This window comes from Salvelinus sp. IW2-2015, linkage group LG14, assembly GCF_002910315.2.
Source record: "Salvelinus sp. IW2-2015 linkage group LG14, ASM291031v2, whole genome shotgun sequence".
Classification (NCBI taxonomy): domain Eukaryota; kingdom Metazoa; phylum Chordata; class Actinopteri; order Salmoniformes; family Salmonidae; genus Salvelinus; species Salvelinus sp. IW2-2015.
Window position 1 is genome coordinate 11,047,824 of NC_036854.1, and position 21,900 is coordinate 11,069,723.

The 21,900-nt window shown below is 46.1% G+C and overlaps 2 protein-coding genes across 8 annotated transcripts in view; both read left to right on the top strand.

The window, feature by feature from the left end:
- Window positions 1-15,856, top strand: part of lama2 (laminin, alpha 2) — a 144,586-nt gene extending 128,730 nt beyond the window's left edge. For 5 of the 7 annotated variants that reach the window (XM_070446506.1, XM_070446509.1, XM_070446511.1 and 2 more), the window contains 23 exons: window positions 1,234-1,396; window positions 2,404-2,614; window positions 2,746-2,862; window positions 3,427-3,590; window positions 3,697-3,835; window positions 4,435-4,537; window positions 4,702-4,818; window positions 5,242-5,424; window positions 6,301-6,455; window positions 6,995-7,138; window positions 7,742-7,875; window positions 8,062-8,221; window positions 8,344-8,468; window positions 8,668-8,830; window positions 9,356-9,500; window positions 9,654-9,792; window positions 10,241-10,252; window positions 10,918-11,038; window positions 11,739-11,933; window positions 13,785-13,936; window positions 14,115-14,291; window positions 14,791-15,007; window positions 15,731-15,856. In XM_070446506.1, the coding sequence (XP_070302607.1) occupies window positions 1,234-1,396; window positions 2,404-2,614; window positions 2,746-2,862; window positions 3,427-3,590; window positions 3,697-3,835; window positions 4,435-4,537; window positions 4,702-4,818; window positions 5,242-5,424; window positions 6,301-6,455; window positions 6,995-7,138; window positions 7,742-7,875; window positions 8,062-8,221; window positions 8,344-8,468; window positions 8,668-8,830; window positions 9,356-9,500; window positions 9,654-9,792; window positions 10,241-10,252; window positions 10,918-11,038; window positions 11,739-11,933; window positions 13,785-13,936; window positions 14,115-14,291; window positions 14,791-15,007; window positions 15,731-15,838 (3,344 nt within the window). In that variant the 3' untranslated portion in view covers window positions 15,839-15,856. The remainder of the gene's footprint in view (window positions 1-1,233; window positions 1,397-2,403; window positions 2,615-2,745; window positions 2,863-3,426; window positions 3,591-3,696; window positions 3,836-4,434; window positions 4,538-4,701; window positions 4,819-5,241; window positions 5,425-6,300; window positions 6,456-6,994; window positions 7,139-7,741; window positions 7,876-8,061; window positions 8,222-8,343; window positions 8,469-8,667; window positions 8,831-9,355; window positions 9,501-9,653; window positions 9,793-10,240; window positions 10,253-10,917; window positions 11,039-11,738; window positions 11,934-13,784; window positions 13,937-14,114; window positions 14,292-14,790; window positions 15,008-15,730) is intronic. The other 2 variants (XM_070446507.1, XM_070446510.1) reach the window with 1 other exon arrangement.
- Window positions 15,857-16,776: 920 nt separating this feature from the next.
- Window positions 16,777-21,631, top strand: LOC139028718 (laminin subunit alpha-2-like). The gene is made up of 6 exons (XM_070446766.1): window positions 16,777-16,925; window positions 17,265-17,415; window positions 17,659-17,812; window positions 18,051-18,190; window positions 19,319-19,541; window positions 21,115-21,631. Exons 1-6 carry the CDS (start codon window positions 16,777-16,779, stop codon window positions 21,273-21,275), a joined length of 978 nt encoding a protein of 325 aa, XP_070302867.1. The 3' UTR covers window positions 21,276-21,631.
- The last annotated feature ends 269 nt before the right edge of the window (window positions 21,632-21,900 follow it).

The following is a 21,900-nucleotide window of genomic DNA, read 5'->3' on the forward strand; positions in this document are numbered from 1 at the left end:
CATCACCGGGCTCCTTTAATAGGTATATATATAGTCTTTGTAATGCCATGAAATGTTTATGTTGGAACTCTTCAGGAATGTAAGGAACGCATCCAATTAAGCCTCATCTTCATCTCTTTATTTGATGATCTGTTTCTAATTAGAACCCAGCCGAGCAACTTCTCTCCCCGTCTCTTTTGAACTGATGGGTTTTTGATTTCAAAGACCCACGATTCATTTGATTAAAGTACAATTGTTTTGTCAAGCAGAATTTTGAATGTCTTTTGAATCCAACCTAAAAAGAAGCCCTCCATTGCCATTTGATGGGATGTAAAAAAAGTGAAAACTTTTCTGCTTTTGTTGTCAATCACTTTGTTCTGCCTTGCCTTTGAGCCGCTCATCTAATCTGGGGCGCTAGCTTAGCTGCTTCTGTAGCTTCATCCATCTGTGCTCTGAGAACAACACACCTCAAAGGCTTGGCTGTGCGCACATAACACGCACATGAGCATGAGCTCATTGCTAATCGTGGCATCTAGTGTAGGTAAAAAGTAGTACACACTTCCTGTACTAACTAACTGGCCCTCGGGCGGGTTGAGAGGCCAGGGTGGATTCAGCATGGCTCTTTGATGTTAGCAGCCTAGCGAACAGACGCACAGCCTTTTCAGATCCCCCCTCTCTCTTTCTCTCCTCTCTCTTCTCTCCTCTCTTCTCTCTCTCCTCTCTCTCTCTCTCCTCTCTCTCTCTCTCTTCTCTCCTCTCTCTCTCTCTCTGTCTCCTCTCTCTCTCTCTGTCCTCTCGTCCTCTTCTCTCTCGTCTCTCTCTGTCTCTCTGTCTCCTCTGTCTGTCTGTCTCTCTCTCTCTCTCTCCTCTCTTCTCTCTTCTCTCTCTTCTCTCTTCTCTCTCTCTTCTTCTCAGTCTCTTCTCTCTCTCTCTCTCTGCTCTCTCTTCTCTCTCTCTCCCCTCGTGCTGCCACTTTAACATGTGGTAGTCAGTCTGGATGTCTGCCTCCAACATAATGGTAATCTTCATGGCATGTCAAAGCAGCAGCAGTGTGTTTTGATGAGAGGAGACATGTCTCAAACACTGTTTGATTTCTATAACACATTCTGTTCTCAGGCTTTCAGCTAGAGGTGACAGTATAGGACACTATCAGGAGATGGAGAATTGGGCCTTATGGCAGTGTGTATGTGTGTGTGTGTGTTTGCAAGTGCGTGTTAAAATGAGAATGGCTTCCCCGTGTCCTCTATCCTCCAGTTCTGAAGGTCAAGGCTTCAGAGCTGAATGAGACTCTGGGCAGGAGGAACGGAGCTCCAGAGAAGAGCCTAAACGAGATGCACCAGGAGATCGAGACCATGTTAGCCGAGCTCCGCAAACGCCAGCTGGGAGGCAAGAAGCACATCTCAGAGGAGGAGCTGGGGTAAGGTCTGACTAGCTTGAGAGACTAGCAGAGAGATGTCAAGCTATTGTGGTCCACACAGGGATGGAACCATCCAGTCATACGCACACATGTTTTTCACCACTGAATGACTCCTGTGTCCTATTTCTAGGAAGGCATCCCCTGCATTTCCTGGGTCATTATAATCTCAGCTAAATGATTGCTTTCATATCCTAGTAAATGAAGAGGCGATCCACTTAAAAACATCCTGGTATTCTGTACCAACTTTCACAAGTGTGTTTTGTTTCTCCATTTTTAAAATATTCTATAAATAATTTTCAGCAAATCTCAGCTGAATAAATAAAGTTTACTTTTCTTATGCAAAATCTTAATGAACTAATTAAAAGTGGCCTGAGGTGGGTGATAGGAATATTATTCCTTCTAATCCAACCATCTTCCTTCTGGCTGAGGCCTGGAAGAGTCACACAAGAAGAAATAGTGACATCTAGTGTCTGGTCGGATCCTGCGTCAGGAGAAGAAGACCGAAAGGAGAGACAAAGAATATCTTACCTCCTCACACCTCTGTTGTGCTCTTCCCCTCTTCCTGTCTCTTTCCCAATCTCTCTCTCTCTCTCTCTCTCTCTCTCTCTCTCTCTCTCTCTCTCTCTCTCTCTCTCTCTCTCTCTCTCTCTTCTATCTCTGTCTATTTTTCTCTAAACCCTTCTCTCTCCTCTGCTCTCTCTCTCTCTCTCTCTCTCTCTCTCTCTCTCTCTCTCCTCTCTCTCTCTCTCTCTCTCTCTCCTTCTCTCTCTCTTATCCTCTGTCTAATTTTTCTCTAAACCCTTCTCTCTCTCTCTCTCTCTCTCTCTCTCTCTTCTACTTTATCTCTGTCTATTTTTCCTAACCTTCTCTCTCTCTCTCTCTCTCTATCCTCTCTCTCTCTCTCTCTCTCTCTCTCTCTCTCTCTCTCCTGCTGCTTTATCTTCTACTAACCCCTTCTTCTCTCTCTCTCTCTCTCTCTCTCTCTCTCTCTCTCTACCTCTTTCCAGACTGGCGGAGGCCCTGTACCAGAAGGTGAAGCGTCTCTTCGGGGACCCCCACCAGGCCACGGAGGACCTGAAGGCAGAGGTGACAGAGAAGATGGGTGACCACCGGGCCAAGCTGGATGACGCCCAGGCCCTGCTGAAGGACGCGCAGGGGAAGAGCAGGGAGGCTGGGGCCCTGTCCGGACAGAACCAGCGGAACCTCACCACCCTGGAAGTCAGCAGCCTGGTCACACATACATACACATTCTAACTATTCCATAGCTATATATGCACCATCACTCACAACGTGGGTTGTTGTTTCTGTAAAGTTACTGGAGCTGACTGTTCTTGTCTGTCTGTTTGCAGAGGAAGAGGGATGCTGTGAGCTCAGTGAAGAAAGGAACTGAAGACGTGCTGGCAGACGGAGAGCGCATTCTGGCTGAAGCTAACGGTCTCTCAGACAGCATCAATAAGGAGATTGAGGTATACACACTCTTTTGCTCACACACATATCCCAACTCCAATCAGGCCTGTCAAGCCCTTCATTGTGGAAGGAAGACACACCTTTACTCTGTTGGGTTGCTGTTGTGATGTCAGACAGATGTAGCCTGCAGCACTATTGGACTTTACTGTAGACCTTTCTTCTGTCCAGGACTTCATTTGTACATCTGTACGTCCCACCTGCATCAACGAGGGGGTTCACCTTGATCTCTCTCCCTCTTTCTCTCTCTTGCTGTTTTTTTCTGTCTGCCTGTGCTGCCCTCCTGCTCTGTCTATCTGTCTTTCTGTCTGCCCCTCTACGGCTCTCTCTTTCTCTTTCTTTCTCTCTCTCTATCTCTCTCTTTCTCTTTCTTTCTCTCTCTCTATCTCTCTCTTTCTCTCTCTCTCTCTATCTCTCTCTTTCTCTTTCTTTCTTTCTTCCTCTCTTTCTTTCTCTCTCTCGCTCTTTCTTTCTCTCTCTCTCTCTGTCTGTCTCTCTCTCTCTTTCTATTTCTTTCTTTCTTCCTCTCTCTCTCTCTCTCTCTCTCTCTCTCTCTCTCTCTCTAGGATCTGGAGGAGATGGAGCATGAGCTGGGTCCTCTCCATGAGCAGCTGGACTACAGAGTGAGCCATCTGACCCAGGGCCTGAGTGGCAACACCCTGACTGACCTGCTGCAGGACGCTGAGAACCACGCTGCTGAGCTCAACGAGTCCTCAAACATACTGGACCGGTACAGACAGACAGACACACACACATACACAGGCAGGCACATAGGCTGGCTCACAGACAGTGTATTGGCTGGTGTCCTAACCAAGTCTCTTGCTGTCTCCTCATAGCATCCTGGCTGAAGCCAAGAACCTGTCCTTTAATGCCACGGCAGCGTTCAACGCGTACAGCAACATCAAGGACTTCATCGAGGAGGCTGACAAAGAGGCAAAGCAGGCCAGGGCACGTGGGACAGAGGCCCTTCAGCTGGTGAGATCTGTGTGTGTGTGTGTGTGTGTGTGTGTGTGTGTGTGTGTGTGTGTGTGTGTGTGTGTGTGTGTGTGCGCGTGTAAGGACTCGAAGAGGACCTCTCTCTCTAAAGTGCTGAGCAGCAGAGATTTGGCATTTAAACGTTTTGCATTTCCTTATTCATTTCCATTTGTCACGCTGGAGAGATCAAAGTTCCAGCACTGTCGTCCTTATTATCATGACTCTGCCTCCTGCAGCAGCAGCCAGCAGAGGTGGCGACAAACCTGATCCCCCTCTCTTTCTCCTTCGCTTCTTCTCTCTGAAGGAGAGAGGGAGAGGCTCAGGGACCATTGGTCCCCTCTGTGGAAATCTCCTCAGCCCGTGTCTCCTCTGTTCAAAAACACTGCTTTTCCTCTCCATACACTATTAACAAAATATCAAAAATATATTATAAGTTCTATATTAAACAGTGTTTGTGTAGTACAGGATACCTAGGAGTATCTTGTACTATTGTATTTTTGTATGTACTCTATGTAATTCTTCTACTACATTATTCGGTCATTGTGGAATGCACTGTTCTGATATTCAAGCTTACGTTCTTGGTGCACACACACACACAGGCATCAGGACCCAAAGGCTCTTTGAAGGATAACGCCAAGAACTCTGTTCGGAAGAGCGTTCAACTGTGGAACGAAGCCAGGCAGTTAGAGAACGATGTGAAAGGTAAACCCAGTTCCACCGAGACAAAATCATGTTGATCCTCTCCCCATACAACACCCACCAACTCTGATGATAAGCGCCAGACATATTTCAAAGAGCTCTGTTTTTCTGAGGAGAATTGGCGTGGATATGTGTTTTGGAACCAAGCGGACGTCTTTGTGTTTCAGAGAACGCTGAGAGTGTGGGCAGTCTCCAGGCCAGGGTGAAAGCTGGTGGCTTGAAGAACAAGGGCTTGCTCAAGGATCTGGACGATACGTTACGGAAGCTGAATGCAATCCCCAATGGTAACCACAGAAACAACAGTAGGAAATGACCTTTGTTTAAAAAGAAAGCTACAAATGAAATACTTCTCCTTGATGTGTGTTGCTGCTGGAGCAATTTGTCAGTCTGAGCCCAGGATGTGGGAACAGAATGGATCGATAGTGGTGTAGCTATGAGGTGAGAGGCCACATGCTCTTATAGATCCACCATGACAGAAGTCAATGCGGCACAGTCCAGGTTAAAAATGGGAAGGTATCAGACAGACGAGGCTGCAGGGTGCGTTAAAAACATCTGACAGGTGGGCAGCAGAGTTGACACGAAGGTTTCTGTAAGGCTGTTAGACATCATGTATGACTGACGACCTCCGATAGTCCGTACCATGTTGGATTACTAGTCTCTCTAGAACTTCAGATAACTACATACTGGATACCAACTGTGTTGTCCAGATACAGCAGCCAAGCTCCAGGCCACCAAGGCCAAGGCAGGAGATGCCAACGACACAGCCAACGATGTTCTGGCCAGACTGAGAGACATGAACCTGAGCCTGATGGGCCTGAAGAAGAACTACAGCAAGCTGGAGGATGACGTCAACAAGGCCAACAATATGATCCAGGACCCTGAAAAAAACAGTAAGAGATCCTCTGGGTGTTGTAGTTCTTAAGGGTAGGCAAGCCTTAGCTGTAGTATCTACTGTATATTAAATGTATTATTTGCGCCAAGTCATGAGCTGATTGATGCATTTGTTCATTAAAATGCATTTGTTCATTTTTTTTCGGTTTAATTTAGCGTAGATAGCTATTACTCTGGCTCATTTCTGTCTCACACAATGGCATTGTATAATTCTGTACCTCACATATGTTTTTCTTTCTGTCCCATTTTTCTTTTGAACCCCAACAGCAATAAGTATGTATACCTTTTATATTACCTGATTAAAGCTCCTGCATGATGACAAGAGAGAGTACCCATTAGTGCTGCATGGGCTGTACCATAGCTGCCGGAAAAACAGTAACAATAAAATTGCTCTTTCTTTCTTTCATTCTGTCTTCCTCAGCATTCCATCTCTTTGTTTCACTTCAACGAGATTAAAACGTGTATTTTAGAGCTTCACTAAGCCTGTTATCCTAATGTACGCCTTAGCCACCGGAATGATTACCGGTGGCTAATTATGAGCGCGTGGCAAGCCATTTACTATGTCATTCTATTCCTTTTCATAACCGCTTTCAGCTCTTTACCTTTAAATAAGTGATTACAATGCCGCCATCTCTCCGCTGATCTCTAACTAATAGGCCTGGCTCACAGAACGCAGTGGCTGTGGAATTTCTAGAGCAGTTAGCAAGGAAGTGTGATCTTTGGCGTTTTTAGACTGACGTCTCTCTACCCGGTGTGTGCGTGTCTGTCCGTCCCTTGTGTGTGTTTGTTCTTGTGCGCGTGTGTGTCTGGCGTGCGTGTGCTGTGCGCGTGCGTGTTTGTGTTTTTGTGTGTGCCTGTGTGTGTGTGTGTGTCAGTCCATGCAGCGGGGGCCAAGGTGAAAGACCTAGAGGACGAGGCAGACAGACTGCTGGATAAGCTGAAGCCCATCAAGGAGTTGCAGGACAACTTGAAGAAGAACATCTCTCAGATTAAAGAGTTGATCAACCAGGCGCGCAAGCAGGCCAACTCTGTGAGTCACACTCCTCCTCTCCGTCCTTCTCTCTCGTTCCCAACTCCTCTGTTTCCACCGCTCTGATCAGTGGCTTCTAAGCCGGCCATTCTGCTAACTGCGCCATCGTCACAGGAATCATGATTTACAACTCATTCTCTTTAGCCTGTGGTGCACATGCGTCGCCACAGTTTGAGTGAAGGCTCTGTTAAACAATGAACATTCTGTCAAAGAAAGTGTTGTTGTTTTTCTACTCCTTCCTCCACAAGTCTCTTACACTCAAGGCTTTTTGATGAAGTGTTTTTAATTTGTTCGGTACAAAAGAGTACAATAACAAATTGTTGCTCTTGCACGTGTACTTTTGTTACTACACAGGTGTGTTTTCCTGAACGTTTCTTCCCACTGGGCACAGATGTCAATTCAACGTCTATTCGACTTTGGTTCAACGTAATTTCATTGAAATGGCGTTGAAACAACGTTGATTCAACCAATGTGTGCTCAGTGGGTTGGGCCTTTTCAGTCTGTCTGGTGAAAGATCCATGTGATGTCTCCCTGTAAAGATTAAAGTGTCCGTGTCCTCCGGGGGAGACTGTATCCGTGCTTATCGACCAGAAATCAAGAAAGGTCGTTACAACACCATCACTGTGAATGTGAAAACCACCTCCCCTGATAACCTACTCTTCTACCTGGGCAGTGTCAAATACGTGAGTCAGAGGAGCACCACACTGGGATGGATGTTTGTGGATACAATCACTAAGTAAATCACTTAACCCTAATATGGCAACTAATACATTTGTGTGTGAAACGTAACATATTAGGGCCATTTCTCACTGTTTAGGTTGGGCTTGTCTCTAGCTTGGGATGTGTAATGTGTTGTTGACCAATTCATTGGAAATCATTCCACCAGTGGATATTTCTCAACATGCAAGATAAATACCAATTATGTTAAAGTCAGAGAGAAAATAATAGAAGGTTATTTGTTTCCCTGTGAGATCCTCGGGAGAGAGTGGGTGATATTGCGTCTKTGTACTGCAACAGCGAGCACAGCAATTAACCGGCCGCTCAAATCAGACTATTTCATCTGGTTTCATCACTGATTTCCCTGGGGAAATCACAGTCCTGTTGCTCCTCTCCTGATTTTCCTGTGACTCTTAATTCCTCGGGATCTTATTCTAATGTGTCCTGCACTGCTACACTACAGCAGCCTAGACCCATAGTGAGAGAGAGAACGGTAATGGACCTGTAATGTTATCAGATAGGAGATTGCAGCGCTGRGTCTTATTGGCTCATCCTCTGTCTYCCTCTAGATTGACTTCCTGGCCATTGAGATGCGTAAGGGCAAGGTCAACTTCCTATGGGACGTGGGCTCTGGAGTGGGCAAGGTTGAGTACCCTGACATGACTATCAACGACGGCAACTGGCATCGCATCGAGGCCTCACGGTAGAATACCATTGTTATACATATTCCACACCAGATCTTTTATCAGAGCAAAGATTATTCAAAGGGATTTGTCTATGACTTTATTCATTAGTTCATCTTTTAACATTGATTGTGCCAGGTAGGCTCCTTATTGAAAAGTTCATGAAGTTTTAATTCATCATCTGATCATTTCTGTATTGGTCCCAGGAATGGTATCAATGGCACTATCTCTGTCCATGCACTGGAGGGTCCCAAAGCTGGCATCATGCCCACCTCTAAGAGTGGCACTTCTCCTGAGGGCTATACTATCCTGGATGTGGACCAGAATGCCTACCTGTTTGTCGGTGGCATGTTAGGCAGTGTGAAGGTAGTATCACTTTGCCATACAGAAGTTTATCCCAGAGCTATATATTTAGTCCTTTGTTACCTCTTTCTTTTTTTGCCAGATTTATTCATATCGTTGTATATGTATCGATGTTTGTCCTGCAGAAAGCGGACGCGGTCAAAACCACTACTTTCTCCGGGTGTATGGGAGAGACATACCTGGACAACAAAGCTATTGGCCTGTGGAACTACAGAGAGAGAGAAGGAGACTGCAAAGGATGTGTAGTTAGGTAGGCCTGCATGTTCACATCACATTGAGTACTAGGTATGAATGTCTCATATAGTGTATGGACTCGATTCACTTTCTTTGTCGATCTCATAAACGTTCGCAAATGTTTTACTCTAGAAGTTCACTATGCACTATTTTATGTACTAAAAGTTCACTTGGCTGTGTGATTACTGCTGAGTGTTTGGGTGGGTGTTCTCCAGCCCCCAGCCGTCAGACACAGAGGGGACGGTACAGTTTGATGGGGAGGGTTATGCTGCTGTGAGCCGGCCCACCAGATGGAACCCCAATGTCTCCACCGTCATGTTCAAGTTCCGCTCCTTCTCCACCGACTCCCTGCTCATGTACTTCGCCACCAAGGATATGGTAACCTCACTCACACACACCTGTCTCGTAACAAGGACTAGCAAACTGTTCAAGTTCAATAGTAATGAAAACGGTTAAATGTGTGTTCGATTTTGATCGGTTATCAATGTTACTCAATAAACCCTCTCTCTCTCTCTCTCCCTCCCCCTCCATCTTCTACTTCCTCCATCTCTCTCTCTCTCTCTCATCCCTCCCTTCTCTTGGCCTCCATCTCCCTCTCTCCTCTCTTCTTCTCTCTCTCTCTCTCTCTCTCTCTCTCCCCATCTCCTCTCTCTCTCTCTCTCTCTCTCTCTCTCTCTCTCTCTCTCCCTTCCACTCTCTCTCCCTCATCTCTCTCTCTCTATTCTCTCTCCATCCCTCCCTCTCTCCCTCTCATCTCTCTCTCTCTCTCTCTCCCCCCTCCTCCTCTCTCTCTCTCATCTCCTCTCCCTCTCTCTCTCTCTCTCTTCTCTCTCTCTCTCTCTCTCTCTCTCTCTCTCTCTCTCTCTCTCTCTCTCTCTCTCTCTCTCTCTCTCTCTGAGACAGAAGGACTTTATGAGTGCTGAGTTGAGTGATGGTCTAGTGAAGGTGAGTTTTGACCTGGGCTCAGGCACCGGCTCGGTGTTCAGTATCAAGAGACACAACGACGGCAGGTGGAAGTCCTTCACTATGGCCCGCATGAAGAAACAAGGTGACCCTCACGCTCATCACGACACACATAACGTTCCACTCTAGTTGACGTTTGTAGATACTGCGTAGTTTGTAGAACATACAGCCTTGGTAGCTTGATCAGAGCTTTTTTGTTGAACAGCCGTTTACCCTTGTTGGTTTCCTTCCACCCCAGCCACAGTGACCATCGTGGACATAGACACCAATGAAGAGGAGAAGCTGGTGGTGTCATCCCAAGGCTCTGCCACCGGGCTCAACCTCAAGGAGGAGGAGAGGATTTACTTTGGGGGTTTGCCAACCATTGGAAACTACAGGTATGTACTCTGTAGGATGTCAATCACCTCCACAGTAGGGCCTTATGCTACATGTCTGTTTTGATGCGGACCCACACACATGCACACACATCAGCACACACACACACTACACCTTTGTCTTCTGCCGGACCTTGAGTCAGTGTGTCACATTGTCACTGCCCTCTCTGACGCCAGCTCTCATTTAGCTCTAACAATAGATAGCATAAACGCTAGCAATGGGTTATATAGATCTGTCATTGTAAACATTGAATGTTAGACCTTCACAGTCTCCGGCAGTATCCGAGGTATATTCTATAGGCCTTATAGACCCTTTCAACACACACAAGGGGGAACTGAATGTACTTTCTTCACTTGTGATTGTGACTTCTGTCTACGTATTTTGACAGTGTTTCATTTGTGTGTCGTACTTGTGCTAACACGCATATGCTTTTATATTTTGTTCTTACAGTATCAAGTCAAGGTAAAACGTGTACTGTTAAAGTTTACTGTTTCACCTTTTGCATGTACTAGCATACCCATTGACTTTCTAAAGCCTCTCTTGAAACTTGGCTTTACCATGCAAGTTACCATGCATTTAGTTCAGAAAAATATGCTCTTAAGATGTAGATGCTTCAATGCAACAAGCTGGTCATCAGAATAGAGTCAGTATAGACCCGTCCATTTCTCAATGGAGGTTTGAGATATTAGTCCAACTGAACACGAGCACAAAATTCTGAGGACCAGTAGGAGACAGCTTCCACTCCTTTTTATTCAATAGCTGCTGTGTTGTCACCCCACCACTTCTCTTGCATGTTACTGGAAATGGAATTTGCTGGCACTTTGTTTCAAATTTTGAAATGAACATTTAACAATGAGGTACTCTTCGTAGCATTGTGTCTGCTATGCAGAAGCTGCTATCTAATTGTTTCATAGCTTTAGACTAAACCCCAGATAAAAGGTATACCAAAGAAATGTTCTTAAAACACCTTCAAAAAAGAAGCCTGACTTTATCCATTTAGAGTGAACGCAGTCTCAATTTGGTCGACGTCTCAAAGTCATTGGCTCCTGAAATGAGGACAGCACTTCCACAATGAACAGAATGGAGGTCCGAATGGCAATGGAGACAACTCTCTCTTCTCTTTACAGGTCAGAAGTTACCAAGAAGAAGTATGCTGGCTGTATGAGAGACATTGAGGTTTCCAGAACACCCTATAACCTGCTGAGCAGCTCCGACTACACCGGCCTGACCAAAGGCTGCTCTGTAGAGGTCAGAGTTCATATCAGCACTCCTCCTCTTTCATACTCCTGTTCTTTTCCCCGCCCCCTTTCATTACTTATACATATAGGCCTGCTCACGAAACATGGCCCGACACGTTGTCGAACATCCCTCGAAAAAACGCGAGGAAGAATACAAATGAGTGAGGTCAGAAAACTGAAGTGAAGAAACTGAAAAAGATGAGCGGAATAATGAGAAATTGACAGGGCACATAAAGAAGAGGAATCGCTGCTTCTAAAAGTGTTCTTTTTGTTCGGGAAAAATATTTAAATATTTATGCAGACACCGCAGACACAGAATGCAAAAGAGTGTAACAATGCCAAGAATTGAGAGAGAGAAGTCATTTTGAATTCAACAAAGGCTGGTTTGTACGTCTCAGTTGTGTTTGGAAGATGTTTGCAAGATTTCACCCTCAATTCAGCTTTTTCATTTGTCGTGGACCCTGTGTCAATGCCAGACGATGCAAATATAGTGGTACTCTAACAAACTGTACTTTAACAAACAAGGTTTATTATTAAGTGTGACATAAGTCTGAAATTGATATGAACATTATAAACAAAGCAACATAGGCTTCATACTATACTGTACAATTATACAGCATTCAGATGATAAAAAAGAACCCTGAAAATGACTGATGACTCTCAGTTGATTGTGCTGGGAATGACCGTGATCTTTGGTCTCTCCCCAACAGAACCTCCACACGGTGAGCTTCTCCAAGCCAGGTCACATGGAGCTGAGGTCCATGTCCTTGGACGTCGGCACAGAGATCAGCCTGTCCTTCGCAACCAAGAGCGATAGGGGTATCATCCTGTTTGGCAGTGGGAGCAGCAATGGAGCCAGTTCCCAGTTCAAACTCCCCAAGAGGAGACGCAGGCAGTCTGGGGAAGTAAGAGGAGGACGATGAGACACACACACACACACACACACACACACACATACACATACACATACACATACACATACACATACACATACACATACACATATACACATAAAACAAACACACTCTCTCACTTCAGTGTTGCAGTTATGGAAGCCTCCTCACTAGGCACCTAGTCCTCTATAATGTCACCTCCTTGTTCTTTATAAGTCATTGGATCGTATTACCCAGTAGAACTGGAATGGCTGTTGGAGGTGTTTCTTGGTTCCTGTAATTGAATAAGGAGCACTGTGCTGTCTGGCTGAGTTGCTTTGAAAAACTAACAGCACATTGATAATCAACTCCTGCTGTGTGCAAGGCTCCTTATTAAATGAACGATAAAGGAGATGGATTGGCTGTAAGCTGTAATCATTATACTTTCACCCGACAGCAAACAAAAGTTGATCATCTTTCACAGAGGGCTAAAGGCTGGGAGATTTGCGACGACGGCTTTGATTAAAATATGGCTTTCTGCATCTCTGTTAGGGTACTCTTCATCTCTCTCTCTCAATCTCTCCCTCTCTTCGCCTGCAGACCTCTGTGGTCCAACACATCAATTATGGCCCGTGGCTGCAGGAAATGAGAGTGGGTTTAACCTCTAGCATTCCCCCTTCATGTGCCGTTAGTAAGAAATAGATTATACAACAGCCCTCTGATGGATCACGTCCAACTCAGCGATAACCCTTAGTAAAGGTCCAGACCGTCACATTTGAAAATCATTAGGGCCTGGTAAATGAAGTGGATGTCATTTCGAATGAGTACAAGTCGGCCTCGCCGGTCTCCGTGTCCGCGTCATTCATTCTGCCAATTTGCGCAGGGGGACAGGAGGAGCGCGTGCTGAATCAGACCAGAGATATTGTAACAGTAGCTCTCCCTCACTCTCCCTAGGCAAACTCCCTCTGTGCATGCTAGTCTGCAATTCCAACGCTGTCGAGGGATGTGCTCACCATCGCACTGGACTGATTACAGAGAATTTAATCATAACAAGAGGCACTTAAATCTATCTATTTCTTGCCTGGTATGTTTCAGAGAGGGACGCAGTTTCTCTGAAGTTCTGCCCAGACAGAATCGAATCAAGCCGTGTAGAGAAATAGAGGACTTACATAAATGCTATAGGCCCTCAGGGTTGAAAAGCATATCATTATGCAATTACATAAAGTTTACTTCCGTTCCGTTTGTGAGGTTTCATCATGAATTTGTTTTTGTTCATGTTTCTGGGCGAAGGGTATACAGTTCTAATTGTCTTCAGGGCTCCATATTGCATAAAGCCTGTCCTGACTTGTCCCAGATAGTGCATAAAGCCTGTCCTGACTTGTCCCAGATAGTGCATAAAGCCTGTCCTCGCTTATCCCAGATAGTCCATAAAGCCTGTCCTCGCTTGTCCCAGATAGTGCATAAAGCCTGTTCTGACTTGTCCCAGATAGTGCATAAAGCCTGTTCTGACTTGTCCCAGATAGTGCATAAAGCCTGTCCTGACTTGTCCCAGATAGTCCATAAAGCCTGTCCTCGCTTGTCCCAGATAGTCCATAAAGCCTGTCCTCGCTTGCTCAGATAAGTGCACTAAAGCCTGTCCTGGCTTGTCCCAGGTAGTGCATAAAGCCTGTCCTGGCTTGTCCCAGGTAGTGCATAAAGCCTGTCCTGGCTTGTCCCAGGTAGTGCATAAAGCCCTTGTTTAATAGCCATGGTGTTTATGTGAGAATGCTTCCCTGTATAACCCTGTGTCCCTGAGTCTGTTCTGAGGTGGTTGGTCATTGAGATTGGATGTTGTTGTGCCTCCATGGTTCTTCCCCCTCACATCTCCTCTCGTTTCCCCTGCAGCCCTTCCTGGCCGTGTTGCTGAACAAGGGGTCCCTGGAGGTGTTGGTGTTCACAGGCAGCCACAGCCCACGCAGGGTGGTCCGCAAGCCTGACCAGGGCATCCTGCACGACGGGAGAGAACACACTCTGCGCATCGAGAGACTGGGTGGCAGGTGCGTAACACGCACCAACACACACACATTGGTATTGCTATACACTGAACAACAGCGTCATACAGTTCAGCACAATAACTGGTGTCTTAAAAAACGAGTTCCCAGCCATTCATGTTTAGTTGTTTTTACACAGAGCTGGCTCAAAGTGTCTCACTGCCCTGCACGGTTCTCTGTCCAGGTCGTTTGCCGTCCAGGTGGATGAGGAGCTGAAGAGGGAGCAGGCCCTTCCCAACGACCAACCCATGGGCATCAAGAGACTGTTCATCGGGGGTATCCCCCCTGACGTAGAGCTCAGCTCCCAGAGACCCAACGACCCCTTCGAAGGCTGCATCTGGAACCTCATGATTAATACTATGTACGTCTCTCACCATCTCCTGTTATCTCCCTAGTACATCTAGTCTATCTACCATCACCATTCATTATCCTGATCGTAGATATTATTGATGGAAGGCTATGTGGGAAGTGTTGGACATGCGTTGTGGTGTAATGTAGTTGCTGTTTCATGGCGAGTTTGTCTCTCCCAGTTAAAGAGGTTGTAAATGCTGTCACTCAACTGTTTCTCTCTACAGATGATAATACATTCCTATCATTAGGAATCAGTGCTCTCTCTCTCTCTCTCGCTCTCTCGCCAGTGGGCTAAACACAGTTGACCCATATTTAGTTGGCTTTAATGGGGCTGTCCTTTCTGATAACCATGTTCATAATTCAACTGATTACACTGATAGCCATGCCCCATCATCACCCATTTACACACTCTCTCTTTCTCGCCCTGCGTGCCTGTGTGTCTGTGTGTGTGCGCGCGCACGTCTGTTCATGCGTGTGTGTTTTCTTGACCGCTTGTTTATGCCCTACAGCCTCACAGACTTCTCCCAGCCCGTGGCTTTTCAGAACGCAGAGATCGGCCAGTGTCCCAACCTGGCTCCTCCCCCTCCCCCGCTGCCCCTCCCAGAAGAAGAGGAGGAAGAGGAGGAGGGGACCAAGGGAGAAGACGTGTCCCAGCCGCTCCAACCTGAGGCTCCTGCTGTACCATCACCCACCCCGACACCCAGACAGACCCCTCCTCCTCCCACTGTAGGTCCCACTCCCACTCGAGGGGTATTAGGTTAAATGACTCATTTCCCACCCTATGATGGTGTGATACATTTTCCCCATGAGTCATAAAGAGCAAAGCTCAGCCAGGCAGGCCGGTTGGCCCTGAGTCTAAATACACTATCAGAGAGGTTGATGTGGCTGGAATAAAGAATGGGTCGTTTTCCAATCCACTGGGTCTGCTTTATAGCTTTATAGATAAAGCTGCAGTGTTGACAGGGCTCTTTCTTATAGCTCCTGTGCTCAATATATCCTCTCTGGCTGACAGCTGAGGTAGTGTAGCATCTCTCTCTCTCTCTCTCTCTCTCTCGCTCTCTCGCTCTCTCGCTCTCTCGCTCTCTCGCTCTCTCTCTCGCTCTCTCTCTCTCTAACCAAGATGCCTTGCACTGGCCTACCCCTCCTGTATTTTCATGATATATCTCCATGGATGCATCATCGTAGGCAAATGTATAGATTGCGACAGTATTGTCACTAGTAGTAGCTCTCTTGGCTTGTAGAAATGATGTGCATTTATGTAATACTACTGTAATCCTTTTCTTAGCACTGTTCCTCTAGCTACCTGCTGTGAAGACTTTTGCCATTCATAACATCAGTGCCCCAGCCTGATTGGTGGACCGCCTGTGTCATGAATGCTGTAGCCAATCCGATTGGCAGTGTATAACACAGCTTAACCCTTTCACCCCCCTTGCCCTGCCGCTACTTTAGGACGCGCTCCCTGTCGTACCTCCAGAGCTCAGCCCCGCCACAGAGGAACCTGACCACGGTGCTGTCACAGTCCCACGGGTACCACTCTTCTCACTCACTTCTCCCTAAGTGTCCACGTTCTTACCCCCCCACCCCCCCCCTCCCCAGCCGTCTCAGTACGATGTCTGCCTACCTCAGTCTCCATGATTTTCTACCAAACACCTTCAACACCATGCCTCGTGAAGATTTGTTGCTCATGTGAAATACACATTTCCAGTCCATATTTCTAGTATTGGCAACAGACATTTACTTTCCAATGGGATTTTCTGTAGATAGAAATACTTTCTAAGTAATCGATATGGTGTAGTTCATTCTTTTTAAACGGCTAGTGACTTTAAGTTAAATAAATGCCCTTTAACAATGGAGCCTTTGTGGCTAAACAAAAATATAGAAGAAAAGGCATAGAAAATGTATTCATGTACAGAACTGAACAAAAGAAGTGATTCAGATTCAAAAGCAAATGTCAATTTTCAGGTGGTCTTAATAATAGCAACTCCATGTCTTTCCATTAGCGCCATCTATGGCACATGTTAGAATAGCACTTTAGGACAAAAAGTAAGTCAACTACTGCATATCATTTAAATGGAAGCTTGCATTCGCGCCGTGTTAACAATATTGTTTTTAAGACTGCCCCCCCCCCCCCTCCCCCCCCCCCCCCATCCCCCACCCCCCCCCCCCACCTTCACACACGTCCCTTCCCTGTGCTCCAGCATCTCCAGTGGTCTTAGAAAAGCCAAAACAGTTTGGGCTCTCCAAAAACACGCCATGTTGCTTTTGAATTCAGATCACACTAGGTAAGAACAGTATGTCGACCTGAATGGCTTTGATAACAGTACAGCCAAAATCAGACCTCTTCTTATCTTAAAGCATATACATAGTAAGTTATTAAAGGACATGGGTAATATCTGTAAACGTCATAATTGACTGAGAGTGTTGAACTCGTTTGCTTGCAGACTGATCATAGATTTTGAGCTGCGGACCACAGCAGAGTCCGGCCTGTGTTCTACATGGCGAGATCAACCACGCCGGACTTCGCCACCATCCAGGTGAAGGAGGGCATGGCCCACCTCGGCTACGACCTGGCCACGGCAACACCTCAGTCAGCGTGCCACGCATCATTCAACGACGGAACTGGCACCAAGGTCTGGGATCTTGAGTCAGCTGGTGAAACAATCATCATAGCAACAATGAAACCAATATTGAATCATCATTCTTCCGGGCTAGCATGCGGGCACACACCCCTAACATGACGTGTACAGAGTCTTAGCATTTACCATCGGGTCACTCACTGAGTAGTTTATATAGTAAGAGCAGACAGCTAAATACTGTATGTCACAATGACGCTAAAAAACCCACTCTGACACTTAAATTACCAAAACAGGAGGCAAGCAAAGTAATCAGGAACTACAGTTTTTTAAATTTCCATCATGTATTAAAGATATGTATTGTTATTGTCCTTATTTACCCCTGAATCTTTCTCTTTCTGCTGTCTCAGATTCGGAGAGAAACAGAGAGGTGTACTGGTGATAGACAATCGCTACACCAAGCACACCACCAGCCCCAAGAAGGCTGACATCCTGGATGTGGTTGGCATGCTGTACATAGGTGGCCTGCCCGTCAACTACACCACCAAGAGGATCGGACCAGTACGTTCATACACACTTCCTCACATTTGGTCTGGTGTTGTATTTCATTTGTAGGAAGTGAAACACAAGCCTCGCTATAGACTCTGTATTACTGTAATTGTTTGGTATTACATGCGATCAGCTTAAAGTGTTGACGTTAACAGTAATCATTTATAAGTTATGGGACGCATTCAAAAGTCAATGAGATGTTTCAGTGTAAAAGTCATGTGTGATGGTATAGTGTTGGTTGTGTTCCACTACTAGGTCTTGTACAGTATCAATGGCTGCATCAGGAATTTCAAGATGCTGGGTAATGTGTTGGACATGGACGCGCCCACCTCCAGCCACCACGTGGGCAGCTGTTTCATCAGCACTGAGAAGGGAACCTACTTTGATGGCTCTGGATATGTCAAAGCAGGTACATTCTGACACTCAAAACATAGAACTGTAGCTATAGTTATGACCTTTACTTGTTCCTGACCCCACAATGCAATATATCCCAACAATCACATAATATAATAATAACGCGGAACAATACATGTTGATGACAAATGGTTGACTACTCGTACACCAACTTTTCAAAGTTATTTTTCAATCTCATGGCAGTTGTTGTATCAATTCTGACTGCTTCCTGTATCTCCTGTCCTCTGTTCCAGTGGGTTCCTACAGGGTGGGTCTGGACGTGTCTCTGGAGCTGGAGTTCCGTACGTCCCAGAGCAACGGGGTTCTGCTGGGGGTCAGCAGCCAGGTGGACACCAAGATGGAGGGCCTGGGCATCGAACTGCACAACGGAAAGGTACACACAAACATAGAATACAATACTGCTTTGTTGTCCCACACACATTTCGTTCTAACCAGACTCTACAATCTCTTACTGTAAGCCTAACAACAACCATGAGTATGCAAAGCTATTGTACTGTATAAATTAATTAATGGGGTTCAACAGAATCACGGTTGCTCATGTTTTGTTACAAACTACCTATTAGACAAGTCAAATCAAATAAAATGTATTTATATAGCCCTTCTTACATCAGCTGATATCTCAAAGTGCTGTACAGAAACCCAGCCTAAAACCCCAAACAGCAAGCAATGCAGGTGTAGAAGCACGGTGGCTAGGAAAAACTCCCTAGAAAGGCCAAAACCTAGGAAGAAACCTAGAGAGGAACCAGGCTATGAGGGGTGGCCAGTCCTCTTCTGACTGTGCCGGGTGGAGATTATAACAGAACATGGCCAAGATGTTCAAAATGTTCATAAATGCCAGCATGGTCAAATAATAATAATCACAGTAGTTGTCGAGGGTGCAGCAAGTCAGCCTCCTCAGGAGTAAATGTCAGTTGGCTTTTCATAGCCGATCATTAAGAGTATCTCTACCGCTCCTGCGGTCTCTAGAGAGTTGAAACAAGCAGGTCTGGGACAGGTAGCACGTCCGGTGAACAGGCTCCGGTTCCATAGCCGCAGGCAGAACAGTTGAAACTGGAGCAGCAGCACGCCAGGCGGGACTGGGGACAGCAAGGAGTCATCATGTCAGGTAGTCCTGAGGCATGGTCCTAGGGCTCAGGTCCTCCGAGAGAGAGAAAGAGAGAATTAGAGAGAGCATACTTAAATTCACACAGGACACCGGATAAGACAGGAGAAGTACTCCAGATATAACAAACTGTCCCTAGCCCCCCGACACAGTAAACTACTGCAGCATAAATACTGGAGGCTGAGACAGGAGGGGTCAGGAGACACTGTGGCCCCATCCGATGATACCCCCGGACAGGGCCAAACAGGAAGGATATAACCCCACCCACTTTGCCAAAGCACAGCCCCCACACCACTAGAGGGATATCTTCAACCACCAACTTACCATCCTGAGACAAGGCCGAGTATAGCCCACAAAGATCTTCAGGTGTATTCTGAGTATGTCTTCTTGCCTCCCTAGCTGCTGTTCCACGTGGACAACGGAGCGGGCCGGATCACAGCGGAGTACCAGCCTGAAGTAGAGGCAGGCCTCTGTGACGGTCAGTGGCACTCGGTCACAGCCCACAAGCTTCGCCACAGGCTGGAGATCATAGTGGACGGCAGGAAGGAGGAAGCAGAGAGCCCCAACGCCAGGTCCAACACCGTTGACACCAACGACCCCATCTACGTCGGTGGATACCCAGGTTCGTACAACACCACCAATGACTGCATATATGGGATACTTTGGGATTTTGACAATGATTCCCTTTATCTACTTCCCCAGAGTCAGATGAACTTGTGGATATAATTTGTATGTCTCTGCATGTAGCTGGAATGAAGTTGCTAACTAGTGTAACTGCTAACTAGCAGATACCCATAGACTTCCAGCCACTGTGCTAATGCTAGTTAGCATTGGCTCGCGAAACTACCTCTAACTTCCTTCATATTGGACAAAGAGGCATAGAAATGGTATCCACGAGTTCATCCGACTCTTGGGAAGTAGATGGCCAAAATTCCGAAGTATCCCTTTAATTAAGATGGCGTCTCGTGGGAGATTTATGTAGACATAACATGTGCAGTTTGAGCTACTCCAGGAAGTGACGTTGCAGGCTAGCTCAGTGCTGCCCCCTCTCATTGASTATCTCAAGTTGAAGGCCGACCGAGGTACTGCAGGCTGCCATTAGCTACTAAATTACACTTAGAACTTCTTCTGTGTGAGATTTTAAAATAATTGGTTCAAGGACATACATTATTGGTACCATGATTGTCTTCAAAAAAATATTTGATTTCTATTAAGATTTCCATTTTCCCCTATAATGGGGGACCCTGTTTTCTGCAAACAATGCCTGCAGTACCGCGGTTGACCTTAAACTTCATGGCTTCAATGAGAGCGGCCAGTCGTTCTCCCCTGGACACCACCCACCAAGCATTTCACACCTGGGACACATTGAGTAGAGGCAGCGTTATCAAACATTGAACATTCAGTTAGAAATGTATCATGAGGCCTCCCGGGTGGCGCAGTGGTCTAGGGCACTGCATCGCAGTGCTAACTGCGCCACCAGAGTCTCTGGGTTCGCGCCCAGGCTCTGTCGCAGCTGGCCGCGACCGGGAGGTCCGTGGGGCGACGCACAATTGGGCTAGCGTCGTCCGGGTTAGGGAGGGTTTGGCCGGTAGGGATATCCTTGTCTCATCGCGCTCCAGCGACTCCTGTGGCGGGCCGGGCGCAGTGCGCGCTAACCAAGGGGGCCAGGTACACGGTGTTTCCTCCGACACAGCAGTGCAAAGCATGGCTTTCGACCTTCGTCTCTCCCGAGCCCGTACGGGAGTTGGAGACGGGAGACAAGATAGTAATTACTAGCGATTGGATACCACAAAAAGGGGGTAGAAAATGGGATAACATTTAAATAAAAAAWATATAAAAAATAAATAAAAAAATAGAAATGTATCATGTAGAACATTGGAATTCATATGACCAACGTGGAATAGACGTTTAATTGATGTCTGTGCCCAGTGGGATGCCTGTGGAATCAGGTTTCATGTATAACTCCTGAAACACAGTTGACCCTGGATACACGACCCTGGATAATGTGTAGCAAACCATGCTCCTCTATAATGTTGGAAATGTTTGATTTACTTCCTATTTAAACCTCAGGATATAATCAGTTATAACGTCAAGGAGTCATCGGCTTTCTGATTTATGAAATAGAAGCATAAATATGCTTAGTGGGGCAGAAAATAACAGTCATAAATCAATTGTTTCTTTTTTCCCCTTTCCAGAGGGGCTCAAGCAGTTTGGCCTGACTTCCAGCACTTCATTCAAAGGCTGCATGCGCAACCTGAAGATAACCAAGGCATCCAAGGTGTTGGAGGTTCAATTCAACAAGGGCCTGGAGTTCAAGGGGGTTCAACCCCTCACTTGCCCAGCCAATGCAGCCTAAACACGGACTAGCAAAGCCTGTCACTGCCTGAAACAGAGCAGCAGCACCAAAACACATGGAAACACTCTCCCTCATGTTGAATCAGACGGCCAACCAGCTTTATACACAGAGTTTGGATAGCTTTTTTAGAGTGTGAAGTATCTCGACCCCCTCCAAAGTGAGTGGAACCTGTAGGATGACATAGTATACAACCATGATTCATTTAGAGAACTATGGATCACCTTCTGTTCTCCTGTATGTCTTAAGCCCCCTGTCTATGTAAACTACATGTGATGTAGCATACCGTATGCATGGTGTGGTTGGAATTTGTACTGTTTAACAGCAAGCAACATTTTCAAATATATGCTTTGAAGGCATTCAAATAATTTTCTCGTCTTTATTACAATGTCAAACCATGACTTTTAACTTACACTCGGGATCTTGTGGATTGCCACATGTTGTCATCTGATTCATTTCCCATAGATAAATTTAGCAACATTTCTTCCAACAAGAAACTGCCTTAGTCTGCCGCTCTGTCTAACCTTCTAGAAACAGAGAAACACTTACTATCAATCTGGTACACACACACATTTTATTATAAATTATTTTACAGTAGGCTATGTCTATTCTCTTTGCAGCAAACAGT